At 42.0% G+C, this 23,088-nt stretch overlaps 5 protein-coding genes and 1 long non-coding RNA gene across 6 annotated transcripts in view; 3 read left to right on the forward strand and 3 right to left on the reverse strand.

Moving 5' to 3' along the window:
* The window catches only part of LOC143023350 (uncharacterized), a 140,446-nt gene that overhangs the window by 108,640 nt on the left and 8,718 nt on the right, over nt 1-23,088 (forward strand). The gene's annotated exons all lie outside the window — the stretch shown is intronic.
* LOC143023348 (histone H2A) lies at nt 777-1,412 on the reverse strand. The gene has a single exon (XM_076181868.1). The coding sequence runs from the start codon at nt 1,395-1,397 to the stop codon at nt 1,026-1,028; it is 372 nt and encodes a 123-aa protein (XP_076037983.1). The 5' UTR covers nt 1,398-1,412; the 3' UTR covers nt 777-1,025.
* Nucleotides 1,639-2,110, forward strand: LOC143023347 (histone H2B). The gene has a single exon (XM_076181867.1). It carries the CDS (start codon nt 1,675-1,677, stop codon nt 2,044-2,046), a length of 372 nt encoding a protein of 123 aa, XP_076037982.1. The 5' UTR covers nt 1,639-1,674; the 3' UTR covers nt 2,047-2,110.
* Nucleotides 12,150-12,578, reverse strand: LOC143023448 (histone H4). Its single transcript, XM_076181969.1, has one exon. The coding sequence runs from the start codon at nt 12,576-12,578 to the stop codon at nt 12,267-12,269; it is 312 nt and encodes a 103-aa protein (XP_076038084.1). The 3' UTR covers nt 12,150-12,266.
* On the forward strand, nt 13,025-13,760 carry LOC143023447 (histone H3). The gene has a single exon (XM_076181968.1). The coding sequence runs from the start codon at nt 13,025-13,027 to the stop codon at nt 13,433-13,435; it is 411 nt and encodes a 136-aa protein (XP_076038083.1). The 3' UTR covers nt 13,436-13,760.
* LOC143023409 (histone H2A) lies at nt 18,137-19,069 on the reverse strand. Its single transcript, XM_076181931.1, has one exon. The coding sequence runs from the start codon at nt 18,802-18,804 to the stop codon at nt 18,433-18,435; it is 372 nt and encodes a 123-aa protein (XP_076038046.1). The 5' UTR covers nt 18,805-19,069; the 3' UTR covers nt 18,137-18,432.

Genomic DNA, 23,088 nt, shown 5'->3' on the forward strand with positions numbered 1-23,088 from the left:
GCGTACACGCGCGCGTGTGTGTGTGTGTGTATCCACGTATGCATTGTTGTTCGCAACACGCCAGAACTGCTGTAGTCCCCCCTAAGTGAAATTCTTTGATTGTGCATAATATTGTTAATCTGCATTAATACATATATACCAATTCCCACCATTAACGTATATTGTAAACATTACATCTGATACGAGCATCACTATCATATTACTAAATGGATTTGTATATAGTTATATTTGCATACGCTTTACAGAGCATTTGTATATTGGTCGAGTATTATTGATGTGATGGCTGACGGCCGATTTAAAAAATGAGTCCTAAAACAGTATGGAAGCTTAAATAATTCCTTCCTACAATTGGGACGATAATCTATTATCATGATGTGGAAACGAACCGCATCAGACGTACACACGTAAGAATGTGTGTGTGTGTGTGTGTGTGTGTGTGTGTGTGTGTGTGTGTGTGTGTGCGCGTGTGTGTGTGTGTGCGCGTGTGTGCGCGTGTGTGTGTGTGTGTGTGTGTGTGTGCGCGCGGGTGTGTGTGTGTGTGTGTGTGTGTGTGTGTGTGTGTGTGTGTGTGTGTGTGTGTGTGTGTGTGTCGTGTGTGTGTGTGTGTGTGTGTGTGTGTGTGTGTGTGTGTGTGTGTGTGTGCGTGTGCGTGTGTGTGTGTGTGCATGCACGTGCGTGTGTGTGTGTGTGTGTGCATGCACGTGCGTGCGTGCGTAACGATGCATACGTGTTTGTACAGGAACAACGTGCGATGGTGCGAGAATGTATCTATGTTGGCAGGTATGCTTGCATCTGTACAGGCGCATGGTTACATTGATTCAAGTGAGCTAATGCATGCTACATAGGAGGAAACCTAATGGCAAGACGCGATGCGATTGACAAGGAAGAAGAGGATGAAAAATAAGAAATAAAAGAATGGACAGTCAGTAAGAACCAAATTATCTCTCTTGTAAAGGACTGTGGCTCCAAGAGGAGCCGGTTATTAGAAGACACGAAGAAGAAGTTTAAAGATGTCGCTTGGGCCTTTACTTCTTCTCTGTCTTCTTGGGCAGGAGAACTGCCTGGATGTTAGGCAGGACACCACCCTGGGCAATGGTAACGCCAGAGAGGAGCTTGTTGAGTTCCTCGTCGTTGCGGATGGCAAGCTGGAGATGGCGAGGGATGATACGGGTCTTCTTGTTGTCGCGGGCAGCATTGCCGGCCAACTCGAGGACCTCGGCAGCCAAGTATTCCATGACTGCTGCCAGATAGACAGGGGCACCAGCACCAACGCGCTCGGCGTAGTTGCCCTTGCGGAGGAGTCTGTGAATCCTACCGACGGGGAACTGAAGACCAGCCCTGCTTGAGCGAGACTTTGACTTTCCCTTAACCTTTCCGCCTTTGCCACGGCCAGACATGATGAGTTGTGTTGTGAGCGAGGGTAACCGACCGTCCTACACGGTGAGCAAGTTGTTGAGGATATAAGCGTCGCTGGGGAAAAGCTTGATATATATAGGATCAGGTAGCGGCTCAGAGCGGTTGGCGGAGGGAGGCTATTGACCATTCAGAACGCAGGGATTGGGTTCTTGTTCGCCTGCGACCGCTCTTGCCAACTACTGCTGCCCACTATGTCTGATTTATAAGCAAATTTTCAACGCGTTCCGGCACTACACTGACATTTGCCATAGAAGCAACATGCCGCCCAAGACGTCCGGAAAGGCCGCCAAGAAGGCCGGTAAGGCCCAGAAGTCCATCTCCAAGGGAGACAAGAAGAAGAAGCGAAGGAGGAAGGAGTCCTACAGCATCTACATCTACAAGGTGCTGAAGCAAGTTCACCCTGACACCGGGATCTCCTCCAAAGCTATGTCGATTATGAATTCGTTCGTGAACGACATTTTCGAGCGCATTGCTGCCGAGGCTTCCCGCCTTGCCCACTACAACAAGCGCTCGACAATCACTAGCAGGGAGATTCAGACTGCTGTCAGGCTTCTACTCCCTGGTGAACTGGCCAAGCACGCCGTGTCTGAGGGCACCAAGGCCGTCACCAAGTACACCTCCTCCAAGTAAACTTTTTCTTCTTCCTTGAAGTTGTTACACTTGGTTGGGCAACCCGGCTCCTTTTGGAGCCACATGTCATTCAGAAAGAGAGAGAGATGTATCTAATACAAATGTCAATTCTATCCATTGATCCTGATATTACTACTACTATTCTTGTCTGCTGTGCTCGTGGAGTCCCATATGTACCTTTGCAGATTTGATCAAGCTGCAGTTACGTCTACCTTCTTTGTGATTCGTCTGCCATGAAAGCTGTGTTCTGTAGTATGTTTTGAAAGCAGTGTGTTCTGCGTAGAACTAGTTTGAAATGGGGCATTGCTTATACACACCTTGACAGCAGGAGATCCATTCCTTCTATTATGCATTTTCTCTCTTGTTTGAATATGAATTGACTTGTACTGTGTTTTATCTGTTCTTATCAGGGAAGGGTGAGGAGGAAATGCCCTGCACCATGAACTAACTAACCAACTGCACTCTGAACATGACATGAGGAAATAGAAAGGAAAAAACCATATATGTATAGAAGACTTGTGGAGTGAGGGTTTTGGGTACAGTGGCAGAAAGTGCAAGGGAAGTGGTGACAGGTACACTAATGAGGCCAATGCAAATAGGAAACGTATGACTTGACAAGGCTGTAGTATATGAAGAAGAAATAACAGAAGTGACCGTAGGTTCTAGAGAGAGTATTGTGTCACTTGGAGAAGTGTGGCATGATTAAAAGACCCACAACTGGGAAAAGGAGAGAGAATATAATGCCAAGTGGCTGTGAGATTGATGTTGAAAATGATAGCAAGTCAAGGAAAAAAAAAATCTCCTACTTTATTCACAAGTGTGTTTGAGTGCGGGGACTAACCTTAACTGATGGTGTGTGCATTCTATTTTTTTTTTTTTTTTTTTTTTTGGCGGCTGGCTGTCGTTAATAACAAGCTGTTTGTGCATTAATTTTGTCATGCTCGTTCTGCCTCCATCTTGTTTTATATATATATATATATATATATAGGGGATAGCATAGCTATCGTGGGTAAGCTGCGTTGTGTGTAGACGTATGCACTCTGTAAGAGATAAGAAAGACGAAGAGTAACTGGTGAACGATGCTGTGTGTCTCAAGGAAGGGAAATGGAATGGGTGCATGTTATTTGGCGCTAGACATTAGTTAGTTATGAGAAATATGGTCAAGTAACATTTTGTGAGGAACTTGAACGGGCACTTTTCTTTGGCATCAGAAATGCCCACGCACACACACACACACACATAGAAATTGTTCAACAACAAATGCCGGAGAAAAGTAGTAACACATGTGTAAATGACAGGTAACACCACAGTCGGAAAAGACAAAAAAAAAAAATAGGAGCCGAATACTCGAGCCTATGTACTTGGACTGCTAACTGCAATCAACCCTCTTCGGTAGTAGAAGTGGGAGGTGGATGCTATATTTAAAAAGGGGCCTGTTACAAAGGAAGAGGGACTAGGGAAGGAGTAAATGAATAACACTACCCCCCAATCTGTTGTGACGTGAAGCCGGGTCGGGGGGATACCTGTTAACCATTTTGATATTTTGAGAATGGATATTGTGTTTCTAAAATACCCGATTTGAGTAAAGCTCAGTTGATAGGACTACGTCAGGAGCTTCAGCTCACAGACTGGGAGGCCAAATTAAGCGAAAGACCTGTAGATCAGATGTGGGAAATATTTGAAAATACGCTGACTAAGATGATTCATACTTACATTCCTTTTAATTAAGGACAGACGTCCCCCATATCAGGCTCGCCCAAAGTGGCTCGACAAAGAAAGTGAACAAAAGTATTGCTAAAAAGAGACAGGCTTATAAGAAATATAAGTGTTCGGGTGCATGCAATGACTATGAAAGTTATGTATCAATACAGAGAGATTTAAAAAAGAGAAAACGACAATACGAAATGAATATTGCTGATAAATCCAAAGAGAATCCCAAGGAATTGTATAGTTACTTTAGAGATAAAAAGGTTGCTAGAAATCACATTGGTACAGTATTATCTGCTGACGGTCAACTTGAACATTGAAATGAAGGAATGTGTAATATTTTAAACAATTATTTTAGCTCGGTATTCGTAAACGAAGCACCTCCATAAGTGAAACCTAGGGTAAACTTACTGGCTACGGTAAGTATAACAAAAGAAAAAATTAAAAGGTGTATAGAGAAACTCAAAGTAAAAAAAAACAATGGGCTGGCGGTTGGCATCCAAGAATCTTAAATGAAATGAAAAATGAGATTGTTGTTGCAATAGAAATGATTTTCAAATATTTTCCATCCTATCCGGAGAATGGAAGCTAGCTAGCTAACGTTACTCCCATATTGAAAGAAGGTGACAAAAAGAAACCAAATAACTATAGGCCTATAAGTTTGACTTGAATAGTAGGAAGAATAATGGAAACTATCATCAGAGATGCTATCGAACATCATTTAGAAAGTAACCGTTTTATAAATGATAGCCAGCATGGTTTGAGACGGAAACGTTCTTGCGTAGCTAACTTACTGGAATTGTACAACACAGTTATCTGGAATTAGTACAAAAGGAACAATATATATATAGACTTAATATATGTAGACTTTGGAAAAGCTTTTGATACCGTCCCCCACGAGAGACTACTTACTAAATTAGCTTCACACGGAATAAGTGGTATCCTATTGAGTTGGACTAGTAATTGGCTGAATGATGGAAAAGAGAGAGTTGTTTTAAATTGAAAAGGTTCTAGATGGAAAAATGTTACAAGTGGAGTTCCTCAGGGTTGTTCCGTTCTCGGGCCACTTCTATATACTTATAAAATTCTGATCATGTTTTTGTCATCTTGCTTGCTTGCTTGCTTGCTTGCTTGCTTGCTTGCTTGCTTGCTTGCTTGAAACCGTCACCCAGCCAATCAGAAGAAGAGATATGACGTCACGACTGAGGACCAGCCAAGCAGCAGAAGAGGTGATATGACGTCACGACTGAGGACCAGCCAAGCAGCAGCAGAAGAGATATGTCGTCACGACTGAGGACCAGCCAATCAGAAGAGGACGAGGCGAGTTTGTCCAAAACAATTTGTCTAGAGTACAATTTGTGTAAATCAATTTGTCTAAAGTACAATTCATCTGTAAACAATTTGTCTAAATTACAATTCATCTATAAACAATTTGTCTAAAATACAGTTTGTGTAAGGAAAAGAGACTGAGAAATTGGTAGATCTAATTTATAATGTATTAATAAAGTACACATTGGTTTTCATTCAAAATTTATTGACAATAAAACTTTATTAAGACAAAAAATAGATTTATCAACACAATTACAGCTTTATTCAAATATACCATCTACTAAAAAGAGTTCTTTTATAGTTAAAAAGAAAGGTTGTGGCCAGCCCCCCGGATGTAATCAATACTATTATTTGGATCGAAGTGTCTATGTAACTTTATTAAGACATTCTTGATTTATCAACACAATTACAGCTTTATCAAAATATACTATCTACTAAAAAGACTTCTTTCATAGTTAGAAAGAAAGGTTGTGGGCAATCCCCTGGACGTAATCAATAATATTATTTGGATCGAAAGCCTGAACAAGCCTTTTTATGCGTTTTGCAGTGCCTAGGTAAGGTTTCCTTGTGGGTTCTGGCTCTACCCCACCAACATAGTGTTCAATCTGAACCTCGTTGAAACTTTGTTCTTTCTGCAAATATTTGATAAATCTCCATATATTGGGGTGATGCGCACCTGCTTGCGTTTGAAATGTACGATGCCATCCTTGGACGGAATTGTTAGTTTTAGGTCAATCATCAAGCACCCTAGAATACATATTCCACGTATCATGTCGAAAGAGAGAGAGGTGGACGTCGACTATTCCGTCTGTTAGGCCTTGCAATCCATGTGTCTTGAAAATAATCAACGACCTCTTGTGCTTCATGCGGGAATGTGTTGTTGTCACACAATAACTCAAACGCATCTGTCACTGTGGCTATTGGCACAAATGCTAATGCTGGTAGCATCCGCATCCGTAAAGCAAAACTGGTATCTGTTTCATATTTTTGTTTTAATCCATTATTTTGAATTACTCGTAAAACACATTTGCTAAAGTGGGAGAAGCAGCCATTTTGCACTGTTTTTTTTTTCTGTTTTTTTTGGGGGGGGGAATTCTTTCAAAAACGCTTTCATCATTGCTCTCTCGAAATCGATTGTTATCGATAATGGTGCACATAAAGGTTCAATGTTCCTTATCTGTTGTAAAAAGGTTACGTATGTTTCTTGTGTTTTGTCCGGTAATAATCCAAACACAAGGGGCAGCGAATGTTTCTCTCTTAATCCATGTAGGGTATATAGCTGGTGAAACAGGAGAGGGACAGTTTTAAATGTGCCATCGGCATACCAATGACTGCTTTGTGATAAAGATTGCAAATGACGACGTGTTGCAAATATGATTATACGCTTTTCAACTGGTCCCGAGTCATAAATCAGAAATTGATCACCTTTAAAAGCTATGGGAACTCGGGTAAGTGGGAGGGGGGGGTGTGGTGTGGTGGTGGAAATACACGGGTCAGGTAATGTAAACGATTCAGATTTGAGTAAAGAAAGAAGTGTCTAAAATTGGGAAAATCTTATTGTTTGTTGTCCATTATTTTTTTTATTTTTTTTTCCCAGAGAATCTGTATTTTTGACAAATTGTTTTAGACTTTTTCTTTTCTTTTTCTTTTAGAGAAATTGTACGTTAGCCAAATTGTTTTAGACAAACTCGCCTGATACCATGATGCGTAGTGTTCCAAGCAACGACGACATGGCGTCACAATCTTCTGTATTTCACTTCTTATAACTAATCAAGTCAGTCACTGCCTTCGTCTACTGAATAGGGGTAAGAGCTCTAAATTGTACTCAATTTGATATAGAAACTTATTTTCTGTGATTTATACTATACGGTGATAGTGACATAGTATATCTATCATAAAGATTATGTTGATAAACGTTGCTACTCGCTACTCCCTCCCTGAACGATAATGATCATGAGTGGGAGTGGGGTGACGAGACGTGACATAACAGAAGCATAATTAAGGAGGCTCTATTTAATTTCTTGAGAACGCCTGTATCCAGTTTACTTTGCTTCGAGAGAGCACGAGGACCGCACAAAACTGGTAAGTCTTAAGCTAATAATAACCTGCTTTAAAAAGATCGTGATATGACATGTTAACAATGGGCTGAAGCTACACTTCCAGAGCAGAATGAATGCATATTTTGGTAGACAGAAAGAAAGATGCATTATGGTACAGCATAGACAATTATATGCTGGGCTGAGTAGAGGTAAGCAAATTGAAAATATTAAAGTGGTTTTAAATCATTCAAATTGTACAAAGAATGTTGTAAATATAAGAGCGTTGTCTTAATAAAGATTTTACTGACCATCTTATTAAGAAGGTATCATTTAGAATTTTATTCGACCCAACGGGTCACGGGTTGTCTAGTAGTATATATAAATGATATAGACCATGGACTAAAATGTACTGTTTCCAAATTTGCTGATGATACAAAACTGTACGGGACGGGAAATGGTCACTTTAAACAAATTAGACATTCAAGAAGATTTAGATAGATTACAGCAAAGGTCCGAAAAGAAATAGAACACAAGTAAATGGAAGGTAATGCACATAGGTGAAAATAACAGTAAGTACGGTTACGAGTTATTTGGAAATTCGTTAACAAAAGTGAATAGTGAGAAAGGTCTCGGCGTAATTATCAGTAAGGACCTCAAATCACCCAAGCAGTGTATTTCAGGCTCTGAGATAGCAAATAAGATTGTAAGACTGATTGCGCGATCTTTTGACTTGAAAAGTTCATCACCCATTAACAATCGTTAGTTCGTCCACATTTGGAATATGCTTTTTCCGTATGTTCACCGAATGTCATGAAAGACATTGATAGACTGGAAGAAAGTACAAGGGCGAACCACAAAACCGATTCCTAAAAAAGCGTCGACTTGAAACCGGTCTTTAAGATTCTAAAGGGAACTGGCAAAATTTCCACACTGAATGAGAGTCAGACAAGAAACAATGGTCTCTAACTGTCCGGAAATAGATTTAATTTGGAAGTGGGTAGAAACAACTTGGACAACCGTGTAGTTAATGAATGGAATAAACTTCCCGCCGAGGCAGTGCAATGTAGTTCAGTTGGAAGTTTTAAGAACCATTTAGATGAACACCTAAGGAAGATGCTGTAATGATTATCACTTATTTGATATGTTTTGTTATCATTTGTCTGTTTGATTCTCATTTATATGTCAATATGTTTGATTCTCATTTATATGTGGATAGGAGGTAAGGGAACACGGGCTGAGGGAAATATTTTTATTCCTGACTAGTTTCCTCTGAAGAAGCCTTTCAGGCGAAACTAGTCAGGAATAAAAATATTTCCCTCAGCCCGTGTTCCCTTACCTCCTATCCACATTCGTCACAATGTATACACATTTCTCATTTATATGTCAATATGTTTGATTCTCAGTTATATGTCAATTTATTACAATTTACCTGTTTGTTTATTACCTAACTATACCTATGCATTTTTTTTATTTACATTATCATATATATATATATTTTTTAGCCATTTATTATTATTATTATTGATTTTTTTTTTTTTTTTTTCGCACCCGACCTAGATATTTAGCAAAAGGTCTCGTGTCTGCGTGCTCCGCCTTTGTAATCCTTTGACAAGGTAGTTTGTTGAAGAAGTTCTCAATAAGCTTTGGTAGCAGTCGTTTACAATTAGGATCCTTGCGATTTGATTTGATAGGAATGCAGGAACTACATGCAGACAAAGCAGGCTTTTTTTTTTTTTTGTTTTTTTCCAACCTTCGCTATGGCTCTTTCTGCGTTTACTTGGCGTTCAAGAAACCTGATCCTAGCTTCAGATAGCTTTGGAAACATGAAAGGGTTCTTGTCCTCGAAAATGTAAGGCCTAAGGCCTTGCCAAAGTGTTTTACTCCTCCTAGTTTAATTATGAAGTGGGTGTATTAAGACTTTGTTGGAATGTACTCGAGGCTGTGTGAGAATATTTAACATTCCTAGCTGCAGTACCACTCGTGGGTGTCCGGCCGGCCAATGAACTCTCTTGTAATGGTCATCTTTAGCTGAGTTGTCCCATAAGGAAAGGAAAGATGAATATTTTGTGTATCCTCGTCGCAAGCTAAGCAGGCATCTTGCAATGACCAGAAAGTTGGCACTTGAATTGAGCCTGCCTCATTTATTGTGTCAAGAAGTTGTTTGACATTATCCTATTTCCTCCCTTTCTTTCTTGCGTACGGAGTGTGGAAGAGGCAAAGACGGATATTTATTTCCATTGGGTAGCAAGACTGCTTTGTGACTTGGTGTTGAGCTATCTATGAAGATTGGCAGTTTTGCAGGATCACGCTCGAGTCCAAGCGCAGTAAAGAAAGGAATGAGACATTTACAGTATGGCAGATCATTACTAATAATCTAGTACATTTTAGAATATGGATGCCATTTCCGTAAGACAGGAAGGTGTTATTGGCGGGTGTGTTGATGCCATACCGTACTGCCCGCAAATGTTGCACAAGAAATGGCTGATGTGGTGACAGAGCAATATCCGCGGTGTCTGTCTGTCAGTTACCGAGTACCCAACCCGGTTCTATAATTATATTTTTCATTTCATAAAGAATAAAGGTGAGTACTTTGTTGAAGGCGCTCTATTAGGTACAGTTGCATACAATGAAATGGAAACCTGACTCGCGAGGCATGGGCATACCATGAGCAAGTACCCTATGTAACAATGGTATCCAAGTCGGTTGCGAATGGAAATGAAGATGTCATTGTAGATATGGGGCAATTTGAAGAGAAAGGTTAAGGGGTGCTATGAGTAGGAAGTTAACATTTGGCCTCATCATTTTGATCTATTTGTCTTTAGACACAATGTGGTCGCCTTTGTAGTTGAGCGTAAGATGCAGCAATGGGTATTTTCTATTATTTTGATGATGGAATGCTAGATAGGTAGGTAGTATTGAAGTGGACTAGCGCACAAGTATCAGCAGGTACATACAAGTACTGTATTTGAAAGGCTCTCCATTAAGATTGTAATGGTGCTACTACTACTACCACCTTTTTACTTCTTCTTTAGCAAAGTCCATGCTCATGAAAGTGTGTACTTGCACCACCACACATTGGACGATTGATTGTGCAATCATGGAATTGCGAGCGGTGAATTAAGTACACAGCATAATGACTAGCAGGCCAACAACTGAATCAGAGGGAGAGGGTGGGAGGGAGAAGGATGTCGTACTAGAGGTGTAGGCACTTTGCCTTGGCCCTCGTTGTGGTAGTTGGCCATGAAATATGCACGTAACTGAACTGGACTAGCAGCTAGCTTGATAAATTCTGGTCATTGAAACGCGCTCCATCAAAATTGTGATACTACTACTAGCACCACTTTCTTCTCTCTCTCTCTCTCCTTTCTTAACGTTCGTGGAAATGTGTTTTTGCACACAATTGGTGATTGATTGGGTTGTACAGTTATGGGATTGTGTTTTGTAGTTGGCCATGAAATATGCACGTAACTGAACCGGACTAGCAGCTAGCTAGCTAAATACTGGTCATTGAAAGTATGCATATATGTATGTGCATGTATATATGTGTTTGCGTGCAAGTGCGTACACATGTATGTGTATACTCGTATGTACGCATGCATCAAAATTGTGATACTACTACTACTACCACTTTCTTAACGTTCATGGAAATGTGTTCTTGCACCTCCGCCACTATACAATTGGCGATTGATTGGATTGTACAGTTGTGAGCCATGAAATATGCGCGTAACTGAACTGGGCTAGCAAAATACTGGTCATTGAAACGCGCTCCATCAAAATTGTGATACTACCACCACTTTCTTCTCTCTCTCTCTCCTTTCTTGACGCTCGTGGAAATGTGTTCTTTCGCCACCACTACACAGTTGATGATCGATTGGATTGCACAGGTATGGGATTGTGGGCGGTAGTTGGCCATGAAATATGCACGTAACTGAACTGGGCTAGCAAAATACTGGTCATTGAAACGCGCTCCATCAAATTTGTGATACTACCACCACTTTCTTCTCTCTCTCTCTCCTTTCTTGACGCTCGTGGAAATGTGTTCTTTCACCACCACTACACAATTGGCGATCGATTGGATTGCACAGGTATGGGATTGTGAGCGGTAGTTGGCCATGAAATATGCACGTAACCGAACTGGGCTAGCAGCTAGCTAAATACTGGTCATTGAAACGCGCTCCATCAAAATTGTGATACTACTACCACTTTCTTCTCCCTCTCTCCTTTCTTAATTAACGCTCGTGGAAATGTGTTCTTGCACCACCACCACTACTACACAATTAGCGATTGATTGGATGGTACAGCGGTAGTTGGCCATGAAATATGCACGTAACTGAACTAGCAGCTAAATAGTGGTCATTGAAACGCGCTCCACCAACCCCCTTTTTTCTTCCTCAACGAAATCCATGTTCGTGGAAGTGTGTTCTTGCACCACCACTACACAATTTGCGATTGGATTGTACAGTTATGGAATTGTGAGCGGTGAATTAAGAAGACAGCGTAATGACCAAGAGCCTAACTAACTAACTAAATCGGAGGGAGAGGAGCACGTACTCTATAGAGGCGTAGGCACTTTGCCCTCGTTGTGATAGTTGGCCATGGAATATGCACGTAACTGAACTGGACTAGCGCACAACTGTCAGCAGAGAAATACTAGTCATTGAAACGCGCTCCATCCAAATTGTACTACCACTCTCTCCTTTCTTCATTCAGGTTGGTGGAAATGTGTTGTTGCACCACCGCCACTACACAATTGGTGATTGATTGGCTTGTACAGTTGTGGGATTGTTTGTGAGCGGTGAACTAAGAAGACAGCGCAAGGAGTAAGATGGTAACTTAACTAAATGGGAGGGAGAAGGAGCTCGTTACTAGAGGCGTAGGATCTTTTTTCTTTCCTTCGCTCTGGTTGTGATGGTCCATGAAATATGCACGTAACTGAAATGGTTGGTTCATTGTGAACCATGAACTGCATAGTAGTAAATGTGAGGCAATTATATCGTCTATCTATCTCTTTTGTAAAGTTATGTGGCTCCTAAAGGAGCCGTTCGTTGGTGGGAGATAATAAGAGGAGGCCGAGGACGAGGAGAAGAGAAGCACGCGCGTGCACGCGTTTCCCCATGTCTGCCTGCCTGCCTGCCTGGGCTTAATTTAACCTCCGAAACCGTAGAGGGTTCTGCCCTGGCGTTTGAGGGCGTAGACGACATCCATAGCAGTGACCGTCTTCCTCTTGGCGTGTTCCGTGTAGGTGACAGCGTCGCGGATAACGTTCTCGAGGAAGACCTTGAGAACTCCACGTGTCTCTTCGTAGATGAGTCCAGAGATACGCTTGACTCCTCCACGTCGTGCCAGACGGCGGATGGCAGGCTTGGTGATACCCTGGATGTTATCACGGAGAACCTTGCGGTGGCGCTTGGCGCCTCCCTTTCCAAGTCCCTTTCCTCCTTTGCCACGACCGGTCATGATGAAGCTTGTGTTGAATCTGTCCAGAAGGCACGAGGCGCTCGCGTCTCTACGGCTCGGTCACTCGGCGTTTTCTCTCGTTGCCGTCGGGCGGCGGGTCCCGTGCGTACCCGAAAGTAGCCATCGCATGGGTCGAGACCTCGTGGGCGCCTTGAGTCGTGCCATGACCGGCATGTGACACCTACATGACATGGCCAACGGTGCTGACCAAGGGGTCCACTGGTAATGGCTGGTGTAAGTGGTCGACTTGTAGGTGATTTTGTCCACTTTAAGGTAAAGGCAGCACTCGGGACGTGAACATTTTAGCGGCTCAGACGTCTCTACGGCCCTCGCGCCTCTCAGCCAATGAGAGCGCCTGCTACGAGACGACCGAGGTGTGGTGGCGGGCAGAGTTGGGCTAGTGCCGACATTACTTACTGTACTGCAGCACCAAAGCAAAGCAAGCCATGGCGCGCACGAAGCAGACCGCTCGCAAGTCGACAGGAGGCAAGGCCCCTCGCAAGCAGCTAGCCACCAAGGCCGCCCGCAAGTCGGCTCCTGCCACAGGAGGCGTCAAGAAGCCCCATCGTTACCGCCCTGGTACCGTGGCTCTCCGTGAGATCCGTCGCTACCAGAAGAGCACCGAGCTCCTGATCAGGAAGCTGCCCTTCCAGCGCCTGGTGCGTGAAATTGCCCAGGACTTCAAGACAGACCTGCGCTTCCAGTCCTCTGCCGTGATGGCTCTGCAGGAAGCCTCAGAGGCTTACCTGGTCGGTCTGTTCGAGGACACCAACCTGTGCGCTATCCATGCTAAGCGTGTTACCATCATGCCCAAGGACATCCAGCTGGCTCGCAGGATCCGTGGCGAGCGTGCTTAGATCATGAGCACGTACGCAGCGGGGGTCGTCGGCAGCAGCAGAAGAGCACAGGGAAAGGAAAGGAAAGGAAAGGGAAAGAGAGGAAGGAAGGCAGGCAGGCAGGCAACACGCCACACACCCTCCCTCCACCCAACCCAATCCAAACCACCCTTACCTGCCTTCATTCTCATGCCGACCGACCAACTAACTCACTAGGCCCTCTTTAGGGCCAAATTTTGATTACAAAAGAGAGCACGGTGATTCTTATTAGGGATGCGCCGGCCTTGCCTAAAAATAAGTTCTAGACTAGTTACGATATTTTTTTTTTTTTTTTTTTTTTTTTTTGTGTGTGTGTGTGTGTGTGTGTGTGTGTCTCCGTGGTGTGGTGGGGGGGGTTTTTTTTTTTTTTTTTTTTTTTTTTTTTTTTTTGTGTGTGTGTGTGTCTCTGAGTTCCCTACACTAGTTAAGACTTTCTCTCTCACTCTATATGTCAATTACCTAGGATATGCCTTGAACGAACTAGTTAAAGCGTTTTTGTTGATATGCATGTACGTACACACATATATACATGATTCGTGAGGAGAGCTCGCTGATTCTTATTAGAGAAGAAACGACCTTGCTTAGGATATATCTTAGACTAGTTATTTTTACCCTGAGTTACCTAGACTAGTTAAGACTTTCTCTCTGAACTGCATAGGATATATGTTAGGCTAGTTAACACTTTTGTCTGTTTGTATCTCTCCCTCTGCGGCGAAATCCTTGTACGAGTGATATCGTGTGGCACTCGTTGATGTAGATAGATAAACATGTGTAGCTATGGATAGATTTTATGTGTATATAAGCATGCATAGTAAAATATACACCCAAGGTATGCGTGTATGCATATATCTATGTGTGTGCGTGCAAGTACGTACACATGTATGTGTATACTCGTATGGACGTACACATGTATGTGTATACTCGTATGGACGTACACATGTATGTGTATACTCGTATGGACGTACACATGTATGTGTATACTCGTATGGACGTACACATGTATGTGTATACTCGTATGGACGTACACATGTATGTGTATACTCGTATGGACGTACACATGTATGTGTATACTCGTATGGACGTACACCTGTATGTGTATACTCGTATGGACGTACACATGTATGTGTATACTCGTATGGACGTACACATGTATGTGTATACTCGTATGGACGTACACATGTATGTGTATACTCGTATGGACGTACACATGTATGTGTATACTCGTATGCACGTACACATGTATGTGTATGCACGTACACATGTATGTGTATGCACGTACACATGTATGTGTATACTCGTATGCACGTACACATGCATGTGTATACTCGTATGCACGTACACATGTATGTGTATGCACGTACACATGTATGTGTATGCACGTACACATGCATGTGTATACTCGTATGCACGTACACATGCATGTGTATACTCGTATGCACGTACACACGTATGTGTATGCACGTACACACGTATGTGTATGCACGTACACATGTATGTGTATGCACGTACACATGTATGTGTATGCACGTACACATGTATGTGTATGCACGTACACATGTATGTGTATGCACGTACACATGTATATGTGCACGTACACATGTATGTGTATGCACGTACACATGTATGTGTATGCACGTGCACATGTATGTGTATGCACGTGCACATGTATGTGTATGCACGTGCACATGTATGTGTATGCACGTGCACATGTATGTGTATGCACGTACACATGTATGTGTATACTCGTATGCACATACACGTGTATGTGCGGACACATGTTGATGTAGATAGATATACATGTGTAGTTGTAGATATGTTTAATGCGTGCATGTGTAGCTGTAGATAGAGTTAATGCGTATATAAGCGTGCATAGTAAAATATACACCCAATTTATGTGAGTATGCATATATCTATGTGTATGTACCTGAGCGTACACGTGGGTAATATACATGTCTGTGTGTGTGTATTCATATAGATATGTGTGTGTGTGTGTTTCCACATATCCATTGTTGTTGGCAACACGCCAGAACTGCTGTAGTCCCCCCTAAGTAAAATTCTTTCATTGTGCATAATATTGTTAATCTGCATTAATATATATATACCAATTCCCATCATTAACGTATATTGTAAACATGACATCTGATACGAGCATCACTATTATATTACTAAATGGATTTGTATATAGTTATATTTGGATACGCTTTACAGAGCGTGGTGTGGTGGCGGGCAGTTTATTTATTTTTTTTTTTATTTTTTTTTTTACTCGTATGCACGTACACATGTATGCACGCACGCATGTACGTACACATGTATGTGCGTACGCATTACGTACACATGTATGTGCGCACGCATGTACGTACACATGTATGTGCGCACGCAGGTACGTACACATGTATGTGCGCATTCATGTTGATGTAGATAGATATACATGTGTAGCTGTAGATAGATATAAGGGGGCCCCGGACACCCATACTCTTGTGCGGTACGACCGAATCAGTTTTTCAGACAAACAAAATTTATTACTCATTTCCTTTTCTGATTACCTATAAATACATGTAGTATCACTTCCTTGCACTTAAAAATACCATATTATCTAATAGTTAATGGGCAAAATGTTCAGTAACTTCAAAAACTAATATCGTGGAAAAGGTCTTACCAAAATTTTTTTGCTTAAGGTCCATTTGAAGAGTGGCCCTATCTGAACTTTTTTTTTTTTTTTTTTTTTTTGTAGATTTTTTTATTTATTTACCTCGTACGAGAATAGCAATGATTTTTTTTTTCTTTTTTTCTTTTTTGTACATATTGTTAAAAAGATTAAATTTCTGAGGAAAAATAATAGCTAGAAAAATACTGCCAAAGAAATTGCTTTATTTTGACTTCCAGATATTTACGTCTTACAATTCTCTACAAATGAAAAAAAAAAAAAAAGTGAAAATTGGTATATAAAAGAGCGACTTATAATTTGATGAATGGAAAGAAAACAAACTTTTCAGTAGCGCCCTTTAAATGCCGCACGGACATTTAAAGACATTAAATTATATTTTCCTTTATTTTATTCTATTACCAAGTTAAAGTTACTATTTCTCTTCACCCCTCCCACAGTTATTGTTGGTAGAATAATGAATATTGGTTATTGCTAGAATAAATGAAAGATTTATTTGACGTGCAAGAGTGAGATGCTTGCCAGGTGTCGCCAATAATTCATTTATTCTATTTTATATATAAGAACAGAAACGGAATTGAGATGTAATTTTTGGTCGAAGTGCTACCACTATTATAGAGAATCTTTTGAAATGCTTATCTGTTGGAAGAATAAAAAAAAATATATATATATATATATATATATATATATATATATATATATATATAGACTAGTTTCGCAGGTATGCTTTTTCAAAGGAATACCTGCGAAATATATACAGTATATACGATCGCGTGCATGAATAGCATGAGAAAATGATATTCTCCTGTTTACGCACTTCGACTGTTACTAAAGTCTCTCCTTTTAGCATCGTTCTGTGGGTTTAGTCAAATTGCCAGATACCTCCATATCAAGCTGCCAGATACCTCCATACACAAGCTGCCAGATGCCTCCATACACAAGCTGCCAGATATCTCCATAGATATGAATTGCAGTAAAAAAAAAATGGCTATCGATATTTTGACTCATTTCAAAAGTTTTTCATGCAATGGGGTTGCCAGAGGTCTCCAAAAATTTATCTATTTTATCTTATATATAAGAAAAGAAAGGGAACTGAGCTCTAATATTTTGTTTGAGTGTTACCACCATCATGGAGAACCTTTTGAAATGTTTACCTAAAATTCGTTCATTTTCCAGAATTTTTCGATTTTTCGCGGCCGGGGCTCCCTTAATGCGTATATAAGCGTGCATAGTACAATATACACCCAATTTATGTGAGTATGCATATATCTATGTGTATGTACACATGTATATACCTAAGCGTACACGCGCGCGTGTGTGTGTGTGTGTGTATCCACGTATGCATTGTTGTTCGCAACACGCCAGAACTGCTGTAGTCCCCCCTAAGTGAAATTCTTTGATTGTGCATAATATTGTTAATCTGCATTAATACATATATACCAATTCCCACCATTAACGTATATTGTAAACATTACATCTGATACGAGCATCACTATCATATTACTAAATGGATTTGTATATAGTTATATTTGCATACGCTTTACAGAGCATTTGTATATTGGTCGAGTATTATTGATGTGATGGCTGACGGCCGATTTAAAAAATGAGTCCTAAAACAGTATGGAAGCTTAAATAATTCCTTCCTACAATTGGGACGATAATCTATTATCATGATGTGGAAACGAACCGCATCAGACGTACACACGTAAGAATGTGTGTGTGTGTGTGTGTGTGTGTGCGCGTGTGTGTGTGTGTGCGCGTGTGTGCGCGTGTGTGTGTGTGTGTGTGTGTGTGTGTGTGTGTGTGTGTGTGCGCGTGTGTGTGTGTGTGTGTGTGTGTGTGTGTGTGTGTGTGTGTGTGTGTGTGTGTGTGCGCGCGCGTGTGCATGCATGCATGCACGTGTGTGTGTGTGCGTGCCTGTGTGTGTGTGTGCATGCATGCACGTGCGTGTGTGTGTGTGTGCGTGTGCATGTGTGTGTGTGCATGCACGCACGTGCGTGCGTGCGTAACGATGCATACGTGTTTGTACAGGAACAACGTGCGATGGTGCGAGAATGTATCTATGTTGGCAGGTATGCTTGCATCTGTACAGGCGCATGGTTACATTGATTCAAGTGAGCTAATGCATGCTACATAGGAGGAAACCTAATGGCAAGACGCGATGCGATTGACAAGGAAGAAGAGGATGAAAAATAAGAAATAAAAGAATGGACAGTCAGTAAGAACCAAATTATCTCTCTTGTAAAGGACTGTGGCTCCAAGAGGAGCCGGTTATTAGAAGACACGAAGAAGAAGTTTAAAGATGTCGCTTGGGCCTTTACTTCTTCTCTGTCTTCTTGGGCAGGAGAACTGCCTGGATGTTAGGCAGGACACCACCCTGGGCAATGGTAACGCCAGAGAGGAGCTTGTTGAGTTCCTCGTCGTTGCGGATGGCAAGCTGGAGATGGCGAGGGATGATACGGGTCTTCTTGTTGTCGCGGGCAGCATTGCCGGCCAACTCGAGGACCTCGGCAGCCAAGTATTCCATGACTGCTGCCAGATAGACAGGGGCACCAGCACCAACGCGCTCGGCGTAGTTGCCCTTGCGGAGGAGTCTGTGAATCCTACCGACGGGGAACTGAAGACCAGCCCTGCTTGAGCGAGACTTTGACTTTCCCTTAACCTTTCCGCCTTTGCCACGGCCAGACATGATGAGTTGTGTTGTGAGCGAGGGTAACCGACCGTCCTACACGGTGAGCAAGTTGTTGAGGATATAAGCGTCGCTGGGGAAAAGCTTGATATATATAGGATCAGGTAGCGGCTCAGAGCGGTTGGCGGAGGGAGGCTATTGACCATTCAGAACGCAGGGATTGGGTTCTTGTTCGCCTGCGACCGCTCTTGCCAACTACTGCTGCCCACTATGTCTGATTTATAAGCAAATTTTCAACGCGCTCCGGCACTTGTTGCCCAACCGTCAACGTGTGCAGACCGTCGCTGAGAAAGTTACTTGAACCGAAAAAATTCCCAATACCCGAGATAATTCTCGTTTTCTTGAGAACTCGCTCTGCTGGACGACTTATGTCCCCTTAACTCTGCTACAGACAGCCATAGCCCTTGCTGGTCTAAAAACTTGGTCTGTTCTGTAGTAGAGGGGGAACCTCCCTCCCGGTCTCGTGTCCCTTTGACACAACCGGCATAGACGCGTGCGTGCTTGACCAGAGCTCACCAGGGATAGTAGCCGTCCCCACGACTCCCGCGCCGAACCTCTCTCCCACCCGTTCGCGGCAATTCAGTGTAGTCGCCGATTCCCCATTGACTAACACCAACTAACGTTTCCTGCCCCCCGCCCCCGCCTACAACAATCGCCCCACAATCACCACCCCCTTACACGACACGACTCACACAACCAAACACACAAGTACACGAGCACACTCTAACCCATTGCGCTTAGCGCAATGGGTAGAATCAGGTTACGGGACTTACGTCCCACAGATAAACAACGGACAACGGAACTATGGAACACTCTAGGACAAAACAACATTTACATACACAAACTAATTACACTACACTCAGCATTCATTCTGATTACTGATGACACAACCACAGAAACACTTTGCAAACAAAACACAAAAACAACCTTCAAGAACAACGGCTTCGACATCCTAGACCCACCTGAACTCAACGCAAACAGAACACTAGTTATTACACAAGTAGACCCCTTCATCACAGAACACACACTAGAAGAAATTAAAACAGAAATAGAACGACTGAACACAAACACACACGTCACAGAAGTCATCAAAATACCACGCACTAAGACAGTACTCAAGATTAAATTCGAATCCACACAAATGGTGAAAGACTGCCTCCTGAAGGGACTCAAAATTTTCTCTCAATCATTCCCCACACACGCACTCAGACAGGAAACATACACATACATCCCCCAATGCTCTAATTGCTACTCACTTGAACACACACGCAAACAATGCCCACACCCATCCACATACACAATTTGCTCCAACTGCGCATCTACACAACACAGACAACCCCAATGCACCTGTGCCTTAACCAAGTGCCTCCTTTGCGACGGAAACCACCCAGCTGTGGCAATGCGGTGCCCCAAAAAGAAGGAGAAATGTAAACAAATCAACAGCCAAACAAACCAACAACCACACACCAACACACAAACCTACGCCACAGCCACACAACAAAAACCCGCCCTCCTCCCTACACCAACAACTACAAACACATCACTACACCACATGACAACAATTAACACAGCCATCACACTAGCTACACTCATGGACACACAAGAACCAGGTACATTTCAAACCACACTGGATGCAATATACAAAGCCAACGGACTCCCAACAGTCATAATCCCCACACAAGCCATCAACACCGCACAACTAGCAAAAGCACTCAGTAACCACTCAAAAAATATCACAACACCAGTCATAACACCCACCAACACACAGACCACAGAAACCACAGAACCCATGGAAACAACAGAACAGACACTAAAAAGACCCGCATCCAACACTGAAAGCACTGACCCCCCACAGAAACGAACACCAAATCCAAGAAACAGCCTGGGACTTCAACTCGTCACTTCAGAAACAGAACAGATACCAACAGAACCCACACACGACACCTTAAAGACACTCATCACCAAACAAAAAATCAAAATAATATACACAGCACCACACAAAGAAAAAGACATCATTGCACAAATAGCCACAGACCAAATAAACCTAACACATTACAACATAGTAAGACTAAACCAAACCAAATTTAACAATCTCAAACAAGGACACTTTGACCTCCACGACAAGAACACAGAGCACGAACACCACTGGACACACAACGCCGAATAAACAACCACAACAACACACTTCTACCCAACACCATGGAACAAATACACATCATCCAACACAACATAATACAGTGGACATTCAACAGAAGAAACGAACTCTGTAACATATACAACATAATAACACCAGACATCATACTATTAAACTCGATAGGCACACCAGACAGACTAAAAATACACAACTACACAGTACACCGACGAAACGACTACAATCAAACACATGCAGGTATAGCAGTAGCAATTAAACACAACATTAAACACAAACTACTAGACGACTTCCAAGACGAAATACTAGCGCTTCAAATTGACACAAACCAAGGACCAATAATAATAGCAACGTTATACTTACCCCCCAGACGCCCCCTCTTCCCTATAAACGACATACTAAGACTAACCAGAAAAAGACTACCAGTATACATAATAGGAGACATGAACGCTAAACACCCCACACTAGGACACAGCAATGCAAACATAACAGGAACACAAATAGCACAACTAATACAAAGAAGACACATAACACACTTAGGACCAGACTTCCCCACCTACATCACACAAAACGGACAAGGAACACCAGACATAATACTAACAAACAGACACCATCATCTAAACTACAGAATCACACCAGGACACATAACTACATCAGACCACATCCCAATATACTTAACACTAGCAACAAAACCTATAATAATAACCACACCAGAAAGATATAAATTCCACAAAGCAGACTGGACAGGATTCAAGAATACACTAAACACAGAGAGGACAAAATACGACAAACAAAGACAGAGAACAACACGCAACAAACAATACATCGACGACAAACTTAACATATGGTACACCATGATAAAACAAGCCATGGACAAACACATCCCCAAAACAACGCAAAAAACTCTACCACACCCAAGACGATCAGATACACTAAAACTACTACAATGGCAATACCAACAACTACAAACACAAGCACAAAACACCGGAATATGGACACCACAAGCAAAACGAGCACTACACGACATCAGAAACCAATTACTAGAAGAAAACGAACAACTATACAACGAACATTGGAACAACGAAATACGAAAGATAAACCTACACTACAATAACAACCAATACTTCTGGACACAAATCAAAAGACTAACAGGAACACCTACTAACACCACCCCTTACATCATTCACAACAACCAAAAAATATACAAAGACAAACACAAAGAACACATATTCAGACAACATTGGAGAAACATATTCAGAATCACACCAGCAGAAAACGCAACATTTGACATGGAACACGAAAGAACAATAACAACACAAATCCAAGAAATACAAGACGACATTACACCTATCAACTTAGCTGACATGAGACGACTTGACCCAGACAACACACTCACAAAACCCTTTACACTAGATAACATCAAAAGCATAATAAAAAACTTCAAAAACAAGGCACCTGGACAATCACAAATAAACAAAATAACATTAACTAACATCCCAGACTCAACACTACAACTACTCACAGAAACATTCAATGAAACATTCAGCATGGGATACTTCCCCGACACCTTCAAAACAGCCACACTAGCATTCATACCCAAACACGGAAAGAACCCAACAGACATAAACAACTACAGACCAATATCACTACTCGAAGTCCCAGGAAAAATACTAGAAAAACTCTTACAACGAAGACTACTCAAACACTTATACAACAACAACCTAATAAACGAACACCAACATGGATTCACAAGACAAAGAGGAACACACACAGCCATAGCCACAATATACGAAACAATAGCCATAAGCCAAAGACACAACCACGGATGCAACATAATTTCACGCGACATAACAAAAGCATTTGACAAAATATGGCACACAGGACTCAAATACAAAATACACCAAACACACCCCCCAGACATACTCACAAGAATACTTTGTAACTACATCGACAACAGACACGCACAGATACGAATACACCATTACATAGGAAGACCCTTTAACATACACAGTGGAGTCCCCCAAGGAAGCATTCTTTCACCAACACTATTCAACCTTTACACATACGACACCCCCAACCCGACACACGGAGTCACACACATACAATTTGCAGACGACCTAACACAAATCATAACA

This window comes from Oratosquilla oratoria, unplaced genomic scaffold (assembly GCF_046742065.1).
Source record: "Oratosquilla oratoria isolate Oo_2021 unplaced genomic scaffold, ASM4674206v1 SCAFFOLD47, whole genome shotgun sequence".
NCBI lineage: Eukaryota > Metazoa > Arthropoda > Malacostraca > Stomatopoda > Squillidae > Oratosquilla > Oratosquilla oratoria.